The sequence below is a fragment of the Sinohyriopsis cumingii genome, chromosome 9, assembly GCF_028554795.1.
Source record: "Sinohyriopsis cumingii isolate HCF-2022 chromosome 9, ASM2855479v2, whole genome shotgun sequence".
Taxonomy (NCBI): domain Eukaryota; kingdom Metazoa; phylum Mollusca; class Bivalvia; order Unionida; family Unionidae; genus Sinohyriopsis; species Sinohyriopsis cumingii.
In genome coordinates, this window is record NC_142969.1 from 107,077,175 (window position 1) to 107,097,773 (window position 20,599).

At 33.9% G+C, this 20,599-nt stretch overlaps 1 protein-coding gene across 1 annotated transcript in view; it reads left to right on the forward strand.

Annotated features, from left to right (window-relative positions):
- Positions 1-20,599, forward strand: part of LOC149792434 (ecdysone-induced protein 78C-like) — a 147,021-nt gene that overhangs the window by 101,619 nt on the left and 24,803 nt on the right. Inside the window, exons 4-5 of the mRNA XM_089971001.1 lie at positions 7,821-8,029; positions 12,150-12,294. Of these exons, the coding sequence (XP_089827127.1) occupies positions 7,821-8,029; positions 12,150-12,294 (354 nt within the window). The remainder of the gene's footprint in view (positions 1-7,820; positions 8,030-12,149; positions 12,295-20,599) is intronic.

The window sequence follows — 20,599 nt, forward strand, 5'->3', positions numbered from 1 at the left end:
GCACTTGATTCTAGGCTAAAAGAATTCACATCTATTTATACAGATGAATCAGTTAAATTCACTTCATGTCTTAACTAAAATATTTGCTAACAATTCATATAATTTATATCCAGACATAGTAATATCAATTCCTAAACAACATGATTCACATTACATATGAACAAATAAATTCAACAATTATTTCAAGAAAATAATGTATGAAATTCTTAGAATAAATGTTTCATATAATATTGAAGATTAGTGAATGCAACAGTTAACTTCCAAACACGTCAAAGGAAAATCAATGTATGAATGAGACTGAGACAGATAAATAGCACTTTTTGAGATTCATTAGCTTCTGTGTTCCAGAATCACCTCTGTATCTTTAATTTCCATGTCCCTCAAACTTTCAACACCCTTCCCTTGAACATTTTATAATGAGAGAATACCTTCTGCTCCTCCAGAGCTAAGAACTTTTTGCTTTCCCATAGAACAAGTATTTCAAGGGAAAATACTTCAGACATTGACTTTCGTCTAGGAACCCGCCCCCCAGTTAGCTTATCCAGTCAGGAATAAATTTATCTAACCACCATTATTAATACACACCCATCGAAGTTAGAATAATTCTCTTTTCCACCCTTATTAATAACAATTTCAGAATTTTTTTATTTTGTGACACTTATTTCATTGATGGCACAAAATTATCTCTGCATTATCTTAACTTTGGTCTATTCCGATGTTTAGACCCCAAATCCACCTTACCTGTGTCTTACTGCTATCAAAATTAATTACAGATTAATCATGCCCCAAACCAGGGCCATTAATCCCATGTTAGTGAATTAAGATGGTTCATAGCCTATTTGTGAAATGTAGTTTTTATGTGTCACACTGACCATGGCAAGATTAACATCTTTCAAAAATCAGTGTTATATATATATATATATATATATATATATATATATATATATATATATATATATATATATATATATATATATATTAGTAGGCAAGGTTGGCAACAAAAATTTTCTTGGTGGGTGGGAGTACAATATAAATATTCATCAATGTTTTTGATGCCGTTCAAATTACTTTTGCAAATCATACCTTGGGTACAAGAATGACTGCAAATCATTTGTCTACCATGGCAGCATGACTGTAAGGATGGTAGATATGATACCATTTCTTACTAGTGTTAGAATTTCAAATTTTGTGAATATATTAAAAATATTGAAAAGAAAAACATATATTATCACAAAAAATACAGATTAATATGATGAAACATTATCATGAAATATTACATTAGTATGATACTTTGAAATGTTCTCACCAGTAACATGAAATATTACAGTAGTATGATGCTGTGAAATGTTCTCACCAGTAACATGAAATATTTCGTTAGTATGTTTTGAATATTATAATAACATGCCTTTCTCCTAACTTCAGACTGTTAATTAGCATTATATTCTGCTGATGTTGTGTTAAATCCCAGTGACTCATCCCAACCATTTCAGCAAGTTAGAAATGTAGGACATTGACTCTTGTCATCAAAGTATTCATTGAACACCGTCTAGATTTATATATATATTATCTCAGGTGAATGAAAAGGATGCTATTATTACCTTTTACTCTGTGTTAATGACATTGGAAACTATCGCCAGCTAATGGATTTGTCTGGTTAATTGATCATTCAATCTTTGAAGTAGATGAAAGTAAGACTTAGAGACCTCTTTTGCCTGTCATTTCAAAAAGGGACATTTAGATTAGAAGTACAACTCAATATTTATTGCTAATCAAACACTTGGTGATTCCACTACACTATACTGTATATACTTGCTTATAAGATAAGCCCAACTACAAACTGCACAGACCCAGATCTGATGTCGCATGATGCACCAGCAGGTCTGGATTTGGTAGGTTTGTTAGGAGTCATCAGTTGGATGTACAACATAGACCCTGATCTGCAGGCTCATTATGCTATGGCAAATCAGGATCTTTGTTGTTTTCAGTGTGACTCAACTCATACGCAAGTATATAAATTAAGCCAAGAGGTTCTGTCATTCTAAATTGGGATGACAAGAAACAGATTGATACATGTCTGAGGTTCTGTCATTTTAAAATGACAAGAAACAGAATGGTATATGCCTGAGGTCCAGTCATTTTAAATCGACAAGAAACAGAATGGTACATGTCTGAGGTTCTGTCATTTTAAATTGACAAGAAACAGAATGGTATATGCCTGAGGTCCTGTCATTTTAAATTGACAAGAAACAGAATGGTACATGTCTGAGATTCTGTCATTTTAATTTGACAAGAAGTAGAATGGTACATGCCTGAGGTTCTGTCATTTTAAATTGACAAGAAATATAATGGTACATGTCATAGGTTCTGTCATTTAAATTTGACAAGAAGCAATGGTACATGCCTGAGGTTCTGTCATTTTAAATTGGGATGACAAGAAACAGAATGGTACATGCCTGAGGTTCTGTCATTTTAAATTGACAAGAAACAGAATGGTACATGCCTGAGGTTCTGTCATTTTAAATTGACAAGAAACAGAATGGTAGATGTCTAAGATTCTGTAATTTTAAATTGACAAGAAACAGAATTGTACATGTCTGAGGTTCTGTCATTTTATATCAACAAGAAACAGAATGGTACATGTCTGAGATTTTGTCATTTTAAATTGACAAGAAACAGAATGGTACATGTATGAGGTTCTATCATTTTAAATTGGAATAAAAAGAAACAGAATGGTACATGTCTGAGGTTCTGTCATTTTAAATTGGGATGACAAGAAACAGAATGGTACATGTCTGAGGTTATGTCATTTTAAATTGACAAGAAACAGAATGGCACATGTCTGAGGTTCTGTCATTTTAAATTGGGATGACAAGAGCAGAATGGTACATGCCTGAGGTTATGTCATTTTAAATTGACAAGAAACAGAATGGTACATGTCTGAGATTCTGTCATTTTAAATTGACAAGAAACAGAATTGTACATGTCTGAGGTTCTGTCATTTTAAATCGACAAGAAACAGAATGGTACATGTCTGAGATTTTGTCATTTTAAATTGACAAGAAACAGAATGGTACATGCCTGAGGTTCTCTCATTTTAAATTGGAATGAAAAGAAACAGAATGGTACATGTCTGTGGTTCTGTCATTTTAAATCGACAAGAAACAGAATGGTACATGCCTGAGGTTCTGTCATTTTAAATTGACGAGAAACAGAATGGTACATGTCTTAGGTTCTGTCATTTTAATTTGACAAGAAGCAATGGTACATGCCTGAGGTTCTGTCATTTTAAATTGACAAGAAACAGAATGGTACATGGCTGTGGTTCTGTCATTTTAATTTGACAAGAAACAGAATGGTGCATGTCTGAGGTTCTGTCATTTTAAATCGACAAGAAACAGAATGGTACATGTCTGAGGTTCTGTCATCTTAAATTGACAAGAAACAGAATGGTACATGTCTGAGGTTCTGTCATTTTAAATTGACAAGAAACAGAATGGTACATGCCTGAGGTTCTGTCATTTTAAATTTACAAGAAACAGAATGGTACATGCCTGAGGTTCTGTCATTTTAAATTGGGATGACAAGAAACAGAATGGTACATGTCTGAGGTTCTGTCATTTTAAATTGACAAGAAACAGAATGGTACATGCCTGAGGTTCTGTAATTTTAAATTGGGATGACAAGAAACAGAATGGTACATGCCTGAGGTTCTGTCATTTTAAATTGACAAGAAATAGTATGGTACATGCCTGAGGTTCTGTCATTTTAAATTGACAAGAAACAAAATGGTACATGTCTGAGATTCTGTCATTTTAAATTGACAAGAAACAGAATTGTACATGTCTGAGGTTCTGTCATTTTAAATCAACAAGAAACAAAATGGTACTGAGATTTTGTCATTTTAAATTGACAAGAAACAGAATGGTACATGTATGAGGTTCTGTCATTTTAAATTGGAATGAAAAGAAGCAGAATGGTACATGTCTGTGGTTCTGTCATTTTAAATTTACAAGAAACAGAATGGTACATGTCTGAGATTTTGTCATTTTAAATTGACAAGAAACAGAATGGTACATGTCTGAGGTTATGTCATTTTAAATTGACAAGAAACTGAATGGTACATGTCTGAGGTTCTGTCATTTTAAATTGGGATGACAAGAAACAGAATGGTATATGTCTGAGGTTCTGTCATTTTAATTTGACAAGAAACAGAATGGTACATGCCTGAGTTTTTATCATTTTAAATTAGGATGACAAGAAACAGAATGGTACATGTCTGAGGTTCTGTCATTTTAATTTGACAAGAAACAGAATGGTACATGCCTGAGGTTCTGTCATTTTAAATTGACAAGAAACAGAATGGTACATGTCTTAGGTTCTGTCATTTTAATTTGACAAGAAGCAATGGTACATGCCTGAGGTTCTGTCATTTTAAATTGACAAGAAACAGAATGGTACATGTCTGAGGTTCTGTCATTTTAAATTGACAAGAAACAGAATGGTACATGTCTGAGGTTCTGTCATTTTAAATTGACAAGAAACAGAATGGTACATGCCTGAGGTTCTGTCATTTTAAATTGGGATGACAAGAACAGAATGGTACATGCCTGAGGTTCTGTCATTTTAAAATGACAAGAAATAGAATGGTACATGCCTGAGGTTCTGTCATTTTAATTTGACAAGAAACAGAATGGTACATGCCTGAGGTTCTGTCATTTTAAATTGACAAGAAACAGAATGGTACATGTCTGAGATTCTGTCATTTTAAATTGACTAGAAACAGAATGGTACATGCCTGAGGTTCTATAATTTTAAATTGACAAGAAACAGAATGGTACATGTCTGAGATTCTGTCATTTTAAATCGACAAGAAACAGAATGGTACATGTATGAGGTTCTGTCATTTTAAATTGGAATGAAAGAAACAGAATGGTACATGTCTTAGGTTCTGTCATTTTAAATTTACAAGAAACAGAATGGTACATGTCTGAGGTTCTGTCATTTTAAATTGACAAGAAACAGAATGGTACATGCCTGAGGTTCTGTCATTTTAAATTGACAAGAAACAAAATGGTAGATGTCTGAGATTCTGTCATTTTAAATTGACAAGAAACAGAATTGTACATGTCTGAGGTTCTGTCATTTTAAATCGACAAGAAACAGAATGGTACATGTCTGAGATTTTGTCATTCTAAATTGACAAGAAACAGAATGGTACATGTATGAGGTTCTGTCATTTTAAATTGGAATGAAAAGAAACAGAATGGTACATGTCTGTGGTTCTGTCATTTTAAATTTACAAGAAACAGAATGGTACATGTCTGAGGTTCTGTCATTTTAAATTGGGATGACAAGAAACAGAATGGTACATGTCTGAGGTTCTGTCATTTTAAATTGGGATGACAAGAAACAGAATGGTCCATGCCTGAGGTTCTGCCATTTTAAATTGGGATGACAAGAAACAGAATGGTACATGTCTGAGGTTTTGTCACTTTTATTTGACAAGAAACAGAATGGTACATGTCTGAGGTTCTCTCATTTTAAATTGGGATGACAAGAAACAGAATCGTACATGCCTGTGGTTCTGTCATTTTAAATTGGGATGACAAGGACAGAATGGTACATGCCTGAGGTTCTGTCATTTTAAATTGACAAGAAACAGAATGGTACATGCCTGAGGTTCTGTCATTTTAAATTGACAAGAAACAGAATGGTACATGCCTGAGGTTCTGTCATTTTAAATTGACAAGAAACAGAATGGGACATGCCTGAGGTTCTGTCATTTTAAATTGGGATGACAAGAAACAGAATGGTACATGTCTGAGGTTCTGTCATTTTAAATTGACAAGAAACAGAATGGTACATGCCTGAGGTTCTGTCATTTTAAATTGACAAGAAACAAAATGGTAGATGTCTGAAGTTCTGTCATTTTAAGTTGACAAGAAACAGAATTGTACATGTCTGAGGTTCTGTCATTTTAAATCAACAAGAAACAGAATGGTACATGTCTGATATTTTGTCATTCTAAATTGACAAGAAACAGAATGGTACATGTATGAGGTTCTGTCATTTTAAATTGGAATGAAAAGAAACAGAATGGTACATGTCTGTGGTTCTGTCATTTTAAATTTACAAGAAACAGAATGGTACATGTCTGAGGTTCTGTCATTTTAAATTGGGATGACAAGAAACAGAATGGTACATGTCGGAGGTTCTGTCATTTTAAATTGGGATGACAAAAAACAGAATGGTCCATGCCTGAGGTTCTGCCATTTTAAATTGGGATGACAAGAAACAGAATGGTACATGTCTGAGGTTTTGTCACTTTTATTTGACAAGAAACAGAATGGTACATGTCTGAGGCTCTGTCATTTTAAATTGGGATGACAAGAAATAGAATGGTACATGCCTGTGGTTCTGTCATTTTAAATTTGGATGACAAGAAACAGAATGTTACATGTCTGAGGTTCTGTCATTTTAAATTGACAAGAAGCAATGGTACATGCCTGTGGTTCTGTCATTTTAAATTGGGATGACAAGAAACAGAATGGTACATGTCTGAGGTTCTGTCATTTTAAATTGACAAGAAACAGAATGGTACATGTCTGAGGCTCTGTCATTTTAAATTGGGATGACAAGAAACAGAATGGTACATGCCTGAGGTTCTGTCATTTTAAATTGACAAGAAACAGAATGGTACATGTCTTAGGTTCTGTCATTTTAATTTGACAAGAAGCAATGGTACATGCCTGAGGTTCTGTCATTTTAAATTGGGATGACAAGAAACAGAATGGTATGTGTCTGAGGTTCTGTCATTTTAAATTGACAAGAAACAGAATGGTACATGCCTGAGGTTCTGTCATTTTAAAATGACAAGAAACAGAATGGTACATGTCTGAGCATCTGTCATTTTAATTTAACAAGAAACAGAATGGTACATGCCTGAGGTTCTGTCATTTTAAATTGACAAGAAACAGAATGGTACATGTTCTGAGGTTCTGTCATTTTAATTTGACAAGAAGCAATGATACATGCCTGAGGTTATGTCATGTTAAATTGGGATGACAAGAAACAGAATGGTACACGTCTGAGGTTCTGTCATTTTAAATTGACAAGAAACAGAATGATACATGCCTGAGGTTCTGTCTGCATCTTGTGACTGAGCATTTCATAAACAACTGTACTAGAAACATTCACCCTTTAAATTTCTGTAAAGTCTTTTCAGTGCTCTGGTGTATGTGATATTTATGAAAACAGGTCTTTTGCATTGTAGCACTAAAACATGTCATTTAAGCTCTCTTGTTGTAGTTTTTTTCAAAATTAATATAGTTTTTATATAAAAATTATAAAAGGCAGAAAAGCCTTACAACTGTCGCACACTGTACTTGAAATACATAATGCAAATAATCTTTTCTGGATTCAAACGTGACATGGTTTATTCTAGAACATGCAATTTTAGGATTTATGCCAATGTTTAAAATTATCCAGAAAATCATGCAATATATTTTCATGTCCTACCTCTATTTCATTATCAGTTACTCCAATATTTGGAAAATTCCCCTTTATTTTCAGATAGATTAGGGAATTCCACCCCTAAAAAAATAATATTCCAGTTCTATAATAGACCCTGACGTAACAGTGATAAATTTAAAATTTTCTTATGGTGCTTTTTCCTTTAGATTTTGAAAATCATATCACATGCTGTACATCAAAAGTGCTGTTCCTTGGTGAAACTGTATTCAACTTAACTGTTATTACAAAAGAAGACCCGTATTTTAGATGGTGATTTACATGTAGGTTTGTATTTTCTCTCATTTAAGCTGTACGATATGGAAGAGTTCCAAAGCGATCTAAAAGCCAGGATGAGCAGCATGTTACATCAACAGATACCAGCCTGGATCCTACGTCAATAGAAAACAAACAGCTCGCAATTTATGACATCATTCTCAATGTATCTCAGGCTCATCATACAAACTGTGGGGTAACAGAGGACAAAGTGAAAGTACTGCAACGTAAAAATGAAACATTAGTAAGGATCTTTGTTGTTTACTGTACATTTGTTATTCAGGATGCACTGGTCAAGATTGTAAGTTTATTTTCAGAAACTATATGAATTTAATAATCAGGTCCTATCTCGACAAAACCTGTAATAACATTCATTAATCCATCTATCTTTCCATGCATCAGCAGTTTGGTTCCTGCATGAGAACTTCACTGGGAATCATTTGATTTAAACCAGATTTGGTGTGCAGTTTTATATGGAAAAAAATCTCGAAATAGTTATCAGCCATCAGTATTTTACTAGCTTTAAGTACAGTCTTGTTATGATCGTTGTCTCTTGTTGTAATCATGTAGACCAAGAAGTATAAAACAGTTGCATTTTTTACATCCTTCACAAAGAAATTAAGCGAATACACTCTTTTGATGTCATGTGAAATTGGAGTGATTTCAGGCGAAGTGTCGCCATGTTACCGTATTTACCATATATTGTCGGACAAGATAAAATAAACAATTTTTTTCCTGTCCCATAACTTATAGTTAAACTTTTCTTGTAACTTTGATCATATGTCTCAACAGTTACAGAAATGAAACTAATTGTGTTGAATTTGCTGCCACCCCTACCCCTCTATGTTACAATTAAATAGGCAAATGGAATGCTTATTTGATAATAAACTGAAAGAAACTAACCATGTACTGTTCTCACTTATTATTTTTAATTCTTTTGTCGTTCTTCATAGGCAGTTTATGTGTAAAAGACTCGCACATATCCATTATGCAAATTTTATATGGTTCTGTGTTGTAGCATATACATCCATAGTGTGTATCGCTTATATCAGGTACAAACATCGACACATTGTTCATTGATATAAATTATCTTCACATCAATGAATATATCACAGCATAAATAAGTTGTGTTTGGTTGTGCTCAAGGGTATAAATTTGTTATCAGACTGAAAACTGGATCCAACAACAGGACAAACAGGAGTGAGAGAGGGATAGATATAACTGATTGCTTCAAGGCATAAACAGTTCTTGCATGGCATGATGTATGGTGTAGAACAAAAAGTGTATTATAACAATATAACAATATTTTGCAAATAAAAATCATTATTATTAAATAGTTTTACATTCACTTTTGCTAACATTGATAATATACCAGAGGCTTGGGTGGTGAATAAACACTCCTGGCAGTGGGAAATACACCCATTTTCAACTTAGGCTATCAAATTCAATGGTTATTTTGTTTTAAAAGCAAGCCAACTCTGACTTTATAGTATTTTAAGTGTGCAGATTTATTTTAAATGCAGAGACCTTACAAAGATGACTCTGGTTTCTTTTTCCCCTGGTATTTGCAGGAATTTTCAAAAATAAGTTGAAACATTGTAGCAGTTGGGGCTTTATACAGGGTGCCAGCGAGTCCTGGAATCCTGGAAAAAGTTTTGGAATTTAAAAGATAAATTTCAGGGGCCCAGAAAAGTCATGGAATTTCTCAAAACCATGCAGAGTTTTGGAAAAATTATGGAATTTCTAAAAACAGAGTTTAAAAAATTGATAATTGTTAATTTCATAGAGTACCAAGCACTGGTTAAAATATTTGTTTCAAACACAACACAGTTACGATCGATAAACAATAAACATACTTATTATGGTCCTTGAGTTTTGAGAAATAGCCCTGGAAAAGGTTTGGACAGGTATAAGATTTGTGGCTTGATCAAAGGGTTGGGAAAACAAAGGGAGTGCAGTGCTGCCATTACAAGCTAAGGGTTCTGCACTGACAAATAACTAAGGAAATATTCCTTGAGAATTAGGTCTGACCTACGAAAAAGGCAAATATAAATCAAATCAAAATTTTTATTGCATCAAATGCAGTGTACTGCAAAACACAAACAGTGTACAGCAAAACACAAAATGTAATAGAAATATGAGTTGTTCAGACTTGAATGAAATGGAAGCAATATACTTACTAGTAAACACCTAAGATTAAACATTGATGGACATTTCACTCTCAGTGAGTAATATTTAATATTTTGAAATTATTAAAATCCAAGTAAATGTAGATACTAGTCTTGTGTAATGAATACCATTATGCAACACATTAACCCAGTGCAGACCATAGCCTACATGCATCCCTGGATGGGAATATTGGCATACAAATATAAAACTACATGTGCTTGAATTTACATTATTTTGTATGTATTGCAAGCATCTAGAGTTTCCTATATTGCCTCTAGAATTATTCCATTTTGTTCTTCAAATGTTTGCAGTTAGGAAGAAATGTGTAAACAAACAGGAATGACCAGTTTTTTATTTTATTAGTTTTAATAAAATTTAAGAACATATTTGGACATGCAGTTTTCAAAAGATTTCATTATCAATTCAGATTTCACACCCTTTAAAAATTAATGTATGTTGTCACATTATTTTTGTAAATATGTTAATAGGACAGTTAAAGTAATTCATTTATTTGGGTCCTATTTTATCAATGCACCCTCCTAAATGTGCTGGGTGCATCTAAATAAATCTTCACATGTACATTGTCTTTTACATGTCAAAGATTGTTTTATGTATTATGAATATGGTCTGTGTCACATGTCAAAGATTGTTGTATGCGTTATGAATATGGTTTGTGTAACATGTCAGAGTATGTTGTATGTGTTATTATTATGGTTTGTGTTACATGTCAGAGTATGTTGTATGTGTTATGATCATGGCAGGTGTTACATGTCAGAGTATGTTGTATGTGTTATGATCATGGCAGGTGTTACATGTCAGAGTATGTTGTATGTGTTATGATCATGGCCTGTGTTACATGTCAGAGTATGTTGTATGTGTTATGATCATGGCCTTTGTTACATGTCAGAGTATGTTGTATGTGTTATGATCATGGCAGGTGTTACATGTCAGAGTATGTTGTATGTGTTATGATCATGGCAGGTGTTACATGTCAGAGTATGTTGTATGTGTTATGATCATGGCAGGTGTTACATGTCAGAGTATGTTGTATGTGTTATGATCATGGCAGGTGTTACATGTCAGAGTATGTTGTATGTGTTATGATCATGGCCTGTGTTACATGTCAGAGTATGTTGTATGTGTTATGATCATGGCCTTTGTTACATGTCAGAGTATGTTGTATGTGTTATGATTATGACCTTTATTACATGTCAGAGTATGTTGTATGTGTTATGATTACGACCTGTATTACATGTCAAAGCATGCTGTATGTGTTATGATTATAGCCTGTTACACATCAAAGTATGTTGTATGTGTTATAATTATTACCTGTTACACATCAAAGCATGTTGTATGTGTTATGGTTATAGCCTGATACACATCAAAGCATGTTGTATGTGTTATGATTATAGCCTGTTACACATCAGAGTATGTTGTATGTGTTATGATTATAGCCTGATACACATCAGAGTATGTTGTATGTGTTATGATTATAGCCTGTTACACATCAAAGCATGTTGTATGTGTTATGATTATAGCCTGTTACACATCAAAGTATGTTGTATGTGTTATAATTATAACCTGTTACACATCAAAGTATGTTGTATGTGTTATGATTATAGCCTGTTACACATCAAAGTATGTTGTATGTGTTATGATTATAGCCTGTTACATGTCAGAGTATGTTGTATGTGTTATAATCATGACCTGATCCACATCAAAGCTTGTTGTATGTGCTGTGACCTTTCTTCCACATCAAAAAGAATATTGTATGTGTTGTGATTATGACCTGTGTTACATGTCAGAGTATGTTGTATGTGTTGTGATGCCTGTGTTAGTAATGTGGTCAAATAATCTTTTTTGAAGATAAAACTGCAATGCCATTCAGGATTTTTATGTGTGACATAACATTGGTGACATAATTCTTTTATGAGTCTCAACTTTGGTAACGTAACGTTTTTATGTGTAATATAACTTTGGTAACATTATTTCAGAAGTGTGAATAGAACAGTTTTATGTTGGCACGTATTTGGCCAATGTGTGAACATTTCAAAAGTTATGTATATTGTGGGTTTCAGTGCCATAAAATTTGATTTCCAACTGATTCAGGCTTCTACAAAAAAATTTAAAAGTAATTCAGTATAGATTGCCTGTATATGCAAGGATTTTTTCATAGTTGTTTATTTTGTCTATAGATGAAGAAGATAGAAATTCCAGAAACTCTGGTACAGTTTAGCGATGAAGAATTGGAGTCCCAGAGAATGCTGATGTGGCAGTGCTTTGCTAACTACATCACCCCAGCCATACAGAGTGTTGTTGAATTTGCCAAGCGAATTCCAGGTGATTCACTGATCTAACTGTCTCTAGAAAATATATAATCATTTTATCTAGTTACAGATGATGTTTAATTTGTATTGCTGTGGATATAAAACTGAAGTTAATGAGAGTTGATGCTATGATAATTGACTGTAGTAATGAATGTAATGAGAATTTATCTTGAATTTGACATGCTGTGATAACTGAATGTAGAATTGGATGTAATGAGTTTATGTTTCATATGAGTAGAGACAGGCTTGACATTTTGGACAGTGACAGCAGCAATGTCATCTTTAAGATTCTGTTAGAAGTTATTGGAAGTCAAACACATTGGGAGTAGGAACAGGACCTGTAATAGAACATATGATTGCATTAGGATCTTTAGTAAAACATGACTGTATTAGGTATAGGATCTTTAATAAGACATGTGATTGCATTAGGTGTAGGATCTTTAGTAAGACATGTGCTTGCATTAGGTATAGGATCTTTAGTAAGACATGATTGCATTAGGTATAGGATCTTCAGTAAGACATGTGATTGCATTAGGTATAGAATCTTTAGTAAGACATGATTATGTTAGGTATAGGATCTTTAGTAAGACATATGATTGCATTAGGACTAAGGTATATGATCTCTAGTAAGACATGTGATTGCATTAGGTGTACTATCTTTAGTAAGACATGTGATTGCATTGGGTATAGGATCTTTAGTAAGACATGATTGCATTAGGTATAGGATCTTTAGTAAGACATGATTGCATTAGCTATACTATCTTTAGTAAGACGTGATTGCATTAGGTATAGGATCTTTAGTAAGACATGTGATTGCATTAGGTATAGGATCTTTAGTAAGACATGATTGCATTAGGTGTAAGATCTTTAGTAAGACATGTGCTTGCATTAGGTATAAGAATCTTTTGTAAGACGTGCTTGCATTAGGTATAAGATCTTTAGTATGACATGTGATTGCATTAGGTATAGGATCTTTAGTAAGACATGATTGCATTAGGTATACTATCTTTAGCAAGACATGATTGCATTAGGTATAGGATCTCTGGTAAGACATGTGATTGCATTAGGTATAGGATCTTTAGTAAGACATGTGCTCGCATTAGGTATAAGATCTTTAGTAAGACGTGATTGCATTAGGTATAGGATCTTTAGTAAGACATGTGATTGCATTAGGTATAGGATCTTTGGTAAGACATGATTGCATTAGGTATAGGATCTTTAGTAAGAAATGATTGCATTAGGTATACTATCTTTAGTAAGACATATGATTGCATTAGGTGTAAGATCTTTAGTAAGACATGTGATTGCATTAGGTATAGTATCTTTAATAAGACATGTGATTGCATTAGGTATAGGATCTCTAGTAAGACGTGATTGCATTAGGTATAGTATCTTTAGTAAGACATATGATTGCATTAGGTATAGTATCTTTAGTAAGACGTGATTGCATTAGGTATAGGATCTCTAGTAAGACGTGATTGCATTAGGTATAGTATCTTTAGTAAGACATGTGATTGCATTATGTATAGGATCTTCAGTAAGACATGTGATTGCATTAGGTATAGGATCTTTGGTAAGACATGATTGCATTAGGTATAGGATCTTTGGTAAGACATGATTGCATTAGGTATAGGATCTTTAGTAAGAAATGATTGCATTAGGTATACTATCTTTAGTAAGACATATGATTGCATTAGGTGTAAGATCTTTAGTAAGACGTGATTGCATTAGGTATAGTATCTTTAATAAGACATATGATTGCATTAGGTATAGGATCTCTAGTAAGACATGTGATTGCATTAGGTATAGTATCTTTAGTAAGACATATGATTGCATTAGGTATAGTATCTTTAGTAAGATGTGATTGCATTAGGTATAGGATCTCTAGTAAGACATGTGATTGCATTAGGTATAGTATCTTTAGTAAGACATGTGATTGCATTAGGTATAGGATCTTCAGTAAGACATGTGATTGCATTAGGTATAGGATCTTTGGTAAGACATGATTGCATTAGGTATAGGATCTTTGGTAAGACATGATTGCATTAGGTATAGGATCTTTAGTAAGAAATGATTGCATTAGGTATACTATCTTTAGTAAGACATATGATTGCATTAGGTGTAAGATCTTTAGTAAGACGTGATTGCATTAGGTATAGGATCTCTAGTAAGACATGTGATTGCATTAGGTATAGGATATCTAGTAAGACATGTGATTGCATTAGGTATAGTATTTTTAGTAAGACATTGATTGCATTAGGTATAGTATGTTTAGTAAGACATGTGATTGCATTAGGTATAGGATCTCTAGTAAGACATGTGATTGCATTAGGTATAGTATCTTTAGTAAGACATGTGATTGCATTAGGTATAGTATCTTTAGTAAGACGTGATTGCATTAGGTATAGGATCTCTAGTAAGACATGTGATTGCATTAGGTATAGGATCTCTAGTAAGACATGTGATTGCATTAGGTATAGTATCTTTAGTAAGACATGTGATTGCATTAGGTATAGTATGTTTAGTAAGACATGTGATTGCATTAGGTATAGGATCTCTAGTAAGACATGTGATTGCATTAGGTATAGTATCTTTAGTAAGACATGTGATTGCATTAGGTATAGGATCTTCAGTAAGACATGTGATTGCATTAGGTATAGGATCTTTAGTAAGACATGTGATTGCATTAGGGATAAGATCTTTATTAAGACATGTGATTGCAGGATCAGAATTAGTGCTAACTTCTAAAACGTTATGCAGAAAAAGCCAAGTAAGTCTTTTAATACTGTAAAACCCGTTATTTAAGACTGCCCCTTCTGGCCCCCCAAAAAATGGTCTCTCAAGACAGGTGGTCTCTCGTAATAGGTGTGTACAAAAAGAACAGTTTCCAAGGTCCAGTTTCAGAACAGTTTGAATAAAAATAGACACAATTGTTGTACATATATTATATTTTTTTTTATTAATAGTTCTTGCTAAAATAATATATGCATTCATCTGAAAACCAAATTATATAGTAATAAAGATATACTTCTCTCATTAAACATGAAATCACATTTACATTTGAAGATCACATGTACATGTATTAGTGCATGAAATCGTTTCTGATTTACTCCTTTTCCTTTATAACACTCTGAATTTGTTTTACCGACATTTAAACCACTATTTTGCGACTGTTCTGCTCTTTTTCACTTCTTTCAGTCACAATAATTATTTTCTCCTGTGTTAAAATTTATCTTATTTTAGTTGGCAGTTCTTCCATTGTTATTAACATTACTAGTGTTCAGTTGTAATGTCACCTGTAAAGATGGTTTTGACTAGGCTTTGGGAAAGTATGAAAAATCTATACATGTACATTGCATATCTACCTTCTGATGAAATAAAAAGAAACAGTTATACAGAAACAGAAAAGTTTACTAAGAGACAAAAAGTCAGTGGAGAAATTCAAAGAAGACATACAGGGATTAAATCTATAAACAAAGTATGCAACCCAGTCACACCAACTTGAATAGACCACAGCCTGGTGACTGGGATGTAATTACTAACATCAGGGGAAAAAATAAACAACAAACATCACAAGCCTTTAACACTATCAGTTGAATCCCTCAAACAATTCTCACTCGCTGGTTTAAGAGAAAAAGACCTTATTCAGCCCATTCAATACATATTAACTCTAAAGACAAACAATATATGTGACCACTATGTTAATTTCAGTACTACAATGGCAAATTCGTGACGTGTATATTAGCCTGGTTTACAGACTGTACCATCTGTCACTATCTACAAACCAGTAGCCAGAATCCTTTTTTGTGTTCTTTTCATACATGTTTTTGATCCCAACAATCTTTACTATTCAAGAGATCGTTTGCTACATATGATTACAAAAGGGTTAGTGGTTTCTGTCTCTGTTCTTGTGATACAGACGTTCGTTCAGATTTGGATACTGAGTCTTGCTCATAGGCTGTAGCTACAATAAGGCTGGGAACCAGGCTACATGCTGAAATATTTGACTGGTACTTTAGTCTGGTTTACAATTGAAAATATGAAACACTATAAGCATACTTACAAAATATCAGATACCAGTTGCCAGCCTATTTTTTTCAAACAAATAAGCTGTCATTGGATTAAATAAAGGTCAGTGGAGTTTATCCCTGTTTTTGCAATGCAGTTGTTCATAGCATTGTCTAAATACATATTTTGCCAAGACATCATGGCTGCTGGTTCTATTCAGCAGGTAGTCGCTCATGACAGCGTTTATATAATAAATCAGTCTGTGCATTGTGATGGTGGTCAGAAGTGACAGGTGATCGTTCATAGCAGAGGTCGCTTATAACAGGTTTTTACTGTATCACCCATTGTTTTTTGCAATACCCTATTGAATTCATGAAATCTCCTATGTATTTGGAAAATATAGATTTTGTGGATTAACAAAGAAATTAACCATGACAAAGACTGAAAAGTCATGTAACCTGAATCATTTCCTTTTTGTAAAAAAAGGCATTTCAGCCACTCTACAGAAGTTTCATCTACGTAATTAAATTGCAGTACTGTAAACTTAACAGCATGGGAATAAATCTTTGCAAAACTTTAAAATGTCATCACATAAATGAAGACATTGCTTTGAAAGAAAAGTAAAAGTTATTTGAGTCAACAACATCACAGGTGGGGGGCAACAATGTAATGTTGGAAAGACTCAAATAAAAACATGATAACTGATAAGGAAAATAGAATTCTGTATGCATAAAGATTTAAATAAAGTTTTTGAAATTATTTGCAATGTGCATGACAAAAATATCCCACCCACATTTCATGCTTAAGTCAAGAATAGGAACCATTTATTGTATGTTCACTTGAAATGAGACAAGAAGACCCTTTTGATGATCAATATGTTACTTTTAAATGAAGATATTAAATGCTTTGAAGTTACATGTATCTTTCTTACTATGTGTTACATATATTACATACCACTACATACTACATTCTTACTACATAAATTACATTACATTATTTTTCTCACAAAAAATATAGTCCCCCTCTGGAAAGGCCACCTGCTTATGAGGCCACATTTCCAGTGCAGAAGGGTTAGCAGCATAAGAGGGTGACCAATGTATTCACATCATGTTTTCACCTGAAGACTTCTTTTGATGTCTAGTTATTCTTAAATGAAACTGATGATTTGATGTCTAGTTATTCGTAAATGAAACTCATGATTTGATGTCTAGTTATTCCTAAATGAAACCGATGATTTGATGTCTAGTATGCTTGCCACTGTGGCATGCTTGATAATCTTGCTAATTCGCATAAATGAATGCCCGTATCATTGTGGAGTTTTTGTTGAAAGACTTATAATGTTTTATCAATTTTAAATTGCAATGATGCTGGCCAGATCTTCAATAAGTGTCCATCTTGAAAATCTTGTATTCACTACTCCTAAATGGAAAGCCATTTTTGCATGGGATTTTCATCAGAAGTGTTCTTATGGTACTTAATTGGTCCTTAATTAGAATGACTAACCCCAATATGTCCAACAGGGTGACTTTCTTGAAAATATTATTATCTCTTCTCCCAAATGGATACTTATATCAATTTAGAGTTTTCACCAATATATATTCTTTATGAAACCTAGTGAATGAAAATGGTGCCAGTTGTTCACCCAGTATGGCTGACATAACAATGGCCTTAAAAATATTGTTGTTACTACTCCTGCTGAATCGATGACCATTGTGATATGGGGTTTTCATCATAACACTTCTGATGATGACCACTTTGTCCTAAATCAAAATGGTGCCAAGCTGACATCTACCACTGCATCTAATTTGAAAATCTTGTTAACACTGAAGAATATCAACATGTAGAATTTAAATGAAGAAGTTGTTCTTGAATTCCTGGAAATTATTTGACTCAGTAGACATCAAGTACCTTCTTGGGACTCTTGTTGGTTTTAGAATTGACCCTGTAGGTACCTCACAGCAGTTTGGCAGTAAGGCATAGCTTCTCCCTCTAACCTTAATTCTCTCTTGCTCCAGTTTATACATGCTGATGGTGTGTAGTTTCACATTTCCAAAAAAGGGAACAAAAAAGTGCAATTAAGGTTTTGTTTGCCAGCTTCAAGAATGATAAACATTTTGCTCTTTTATTAGCTACTCATAAAGTGAAAAATAGTGGGTTTTCAGCTCTATTAGTCCAGTACCATTGTTGTAAATTTTGTGGTTGCTGCATTGACAACTGATTTGATGAACCAATAAACATACATGTACATCTATCTGTAGTTGAACAGGTTTCCCTCCCCCATTCATAAATTGATTATTGTCAAAAAATATTATATTTTGCAACAGCACAAACATTATACCCCACCCCACCCCACCCACCACCCACAGTAATATCTAATATAGTCTTGATGTGCCATGGATTTTCCTAGGTCGTTATCAGGGCAGTTTTGGCCCCATTCCCATTTCCAAAAGTTTGTATATTTTGCCAATTTTGAAGTGAAAGTTCTTAATAAAAAAGATCAATGTTGGAGATAACAAGTAAAATAACAAAATCTTTTTTTCCTTATTGCATTTCTAAGGAAACTATGAGAAAGAACTATAAAAATGAAATATGTTGTATGCATCCCAGTTATTGTATGGGAAACTAGAAAAGTTCTGCTGCACAGGACTGTATGACCACACTTAGCAATAAAACATATGGCACTTAGCATGCTAAGGTAGCACACCACAGTTAGTAAATTGGTCAAGTGTTTTTAACCTAAAAACAGCCTTAGATTAGGATGCATGTAAAAGTGTAGAAAATAAGGTTAGAGACTTGCCTAGTATGTGGACCATGTTTTTTTTGGTCAAATCTGATGTGGACCACACAGGTTTTGACCAATCAGGGTACTGCGGCTTAATGTAGATAACAAACTGTGTCTAAAATACAAATACTACTTTAGTCGGAGACTGAAATGGTAGATTGGCACTGTACAGATTTATACAGATGAATGATACCTATTCATTTTCTACTCAAAAGCATCTATGAGTTGGTTAAAACGTTCTTTTGATTTTGGCCATGAGTCTAGTAGCAACATACCCTCCAAGCATTGAAGTTGGACATTGGCCATGTAAAGTGTGCATTTGGGATAAGAGTTTTCATTAGAAAATAAGTACGAGTTTTCATTAGGAAATATGTACTATAAAACAGAAATTACTGACCATCCATGCTAAAGGAATGCCAGAGTGCTAGAGAGAAACTTCAAAGCTATTTAGTTATCTTGTTTGTATTTGTCTAGGACAATGTTTTATTTTACACTTGTCAGTTCTGATTTAATTTTGCACTACCTATTACACATGCAGACTAGATTTTCTGTTTTCTTGAAAATTCACAATTTTGCTTCGTTATATGCATGTTTTCCCAATTGTAAAGGCCTATGCCCCACTTCAGAAATATTTGGAATATCCTTGAGTATTTAAAACTTTTGACTTATTAAACCCCTCTAAAGAATGATCAACCTGAGAGCTTTCTCCTAAGACGCCATCCTCAGCAGTCTATACTACTCAAAAGAAGTGTATTGTTTGTTTCATTGGAGGCCACTTCTCTTATATGTCCTCTCCTTACACTGTGTTGGAGAGGTGGCCACAGAACAGATGTGATTATGATATGGGTCATTCACCCAGGCAATGAGATTCCTAACCATAACTGTGTTATATGAGTGTCCATGCCAGAATGAGGTAGGTCATTCATCCTGACAGTGGGGATCCCTGACTATATTGGTGTTATTTGAGTGTCCATGCTATAACGAGGTGGGTCATTCATCCTGACGGTGGGGATCCCTGACTATTTTGGTGTTTTATGAGTGTCCATGCCAGAATGAGGTAGGTCATTCATCCTGACAGTGGGGATCCCTGACTATATTGGTGTTATATGAGTGTCCATGCCAGAATGAGGTGGGTCATTCATCCTGACAGTGGGGATTCCTGACTAGATTGGTGTTATATGAGTGTCCATGCCAGAATGAGGTGGGTCATTCATCCTGACAGTGGGGATCCCTGACTATATTGGTGTTATATGCGTGTCCATGCTATACTAAGGTGAGTCATTCATCCTGACAGTGGGGATCCATGAATATATTGGTGTTATATGAGTGTCCATGCTATAATGAGGTGGGTCATTCATCCTGACAGTGGGGATTCCTGACTATATTGGTGTTTAATGAGTGTCTATGCTATAATAAGGTGGGTTATTCATCATGACAGTGGGGATCCCTGACTATATTGGTGGTATTTGAGTATCCATGCTATAATGAGGTGGGTCATTCATCCTGACAGTGGGGATTCCTGACTATA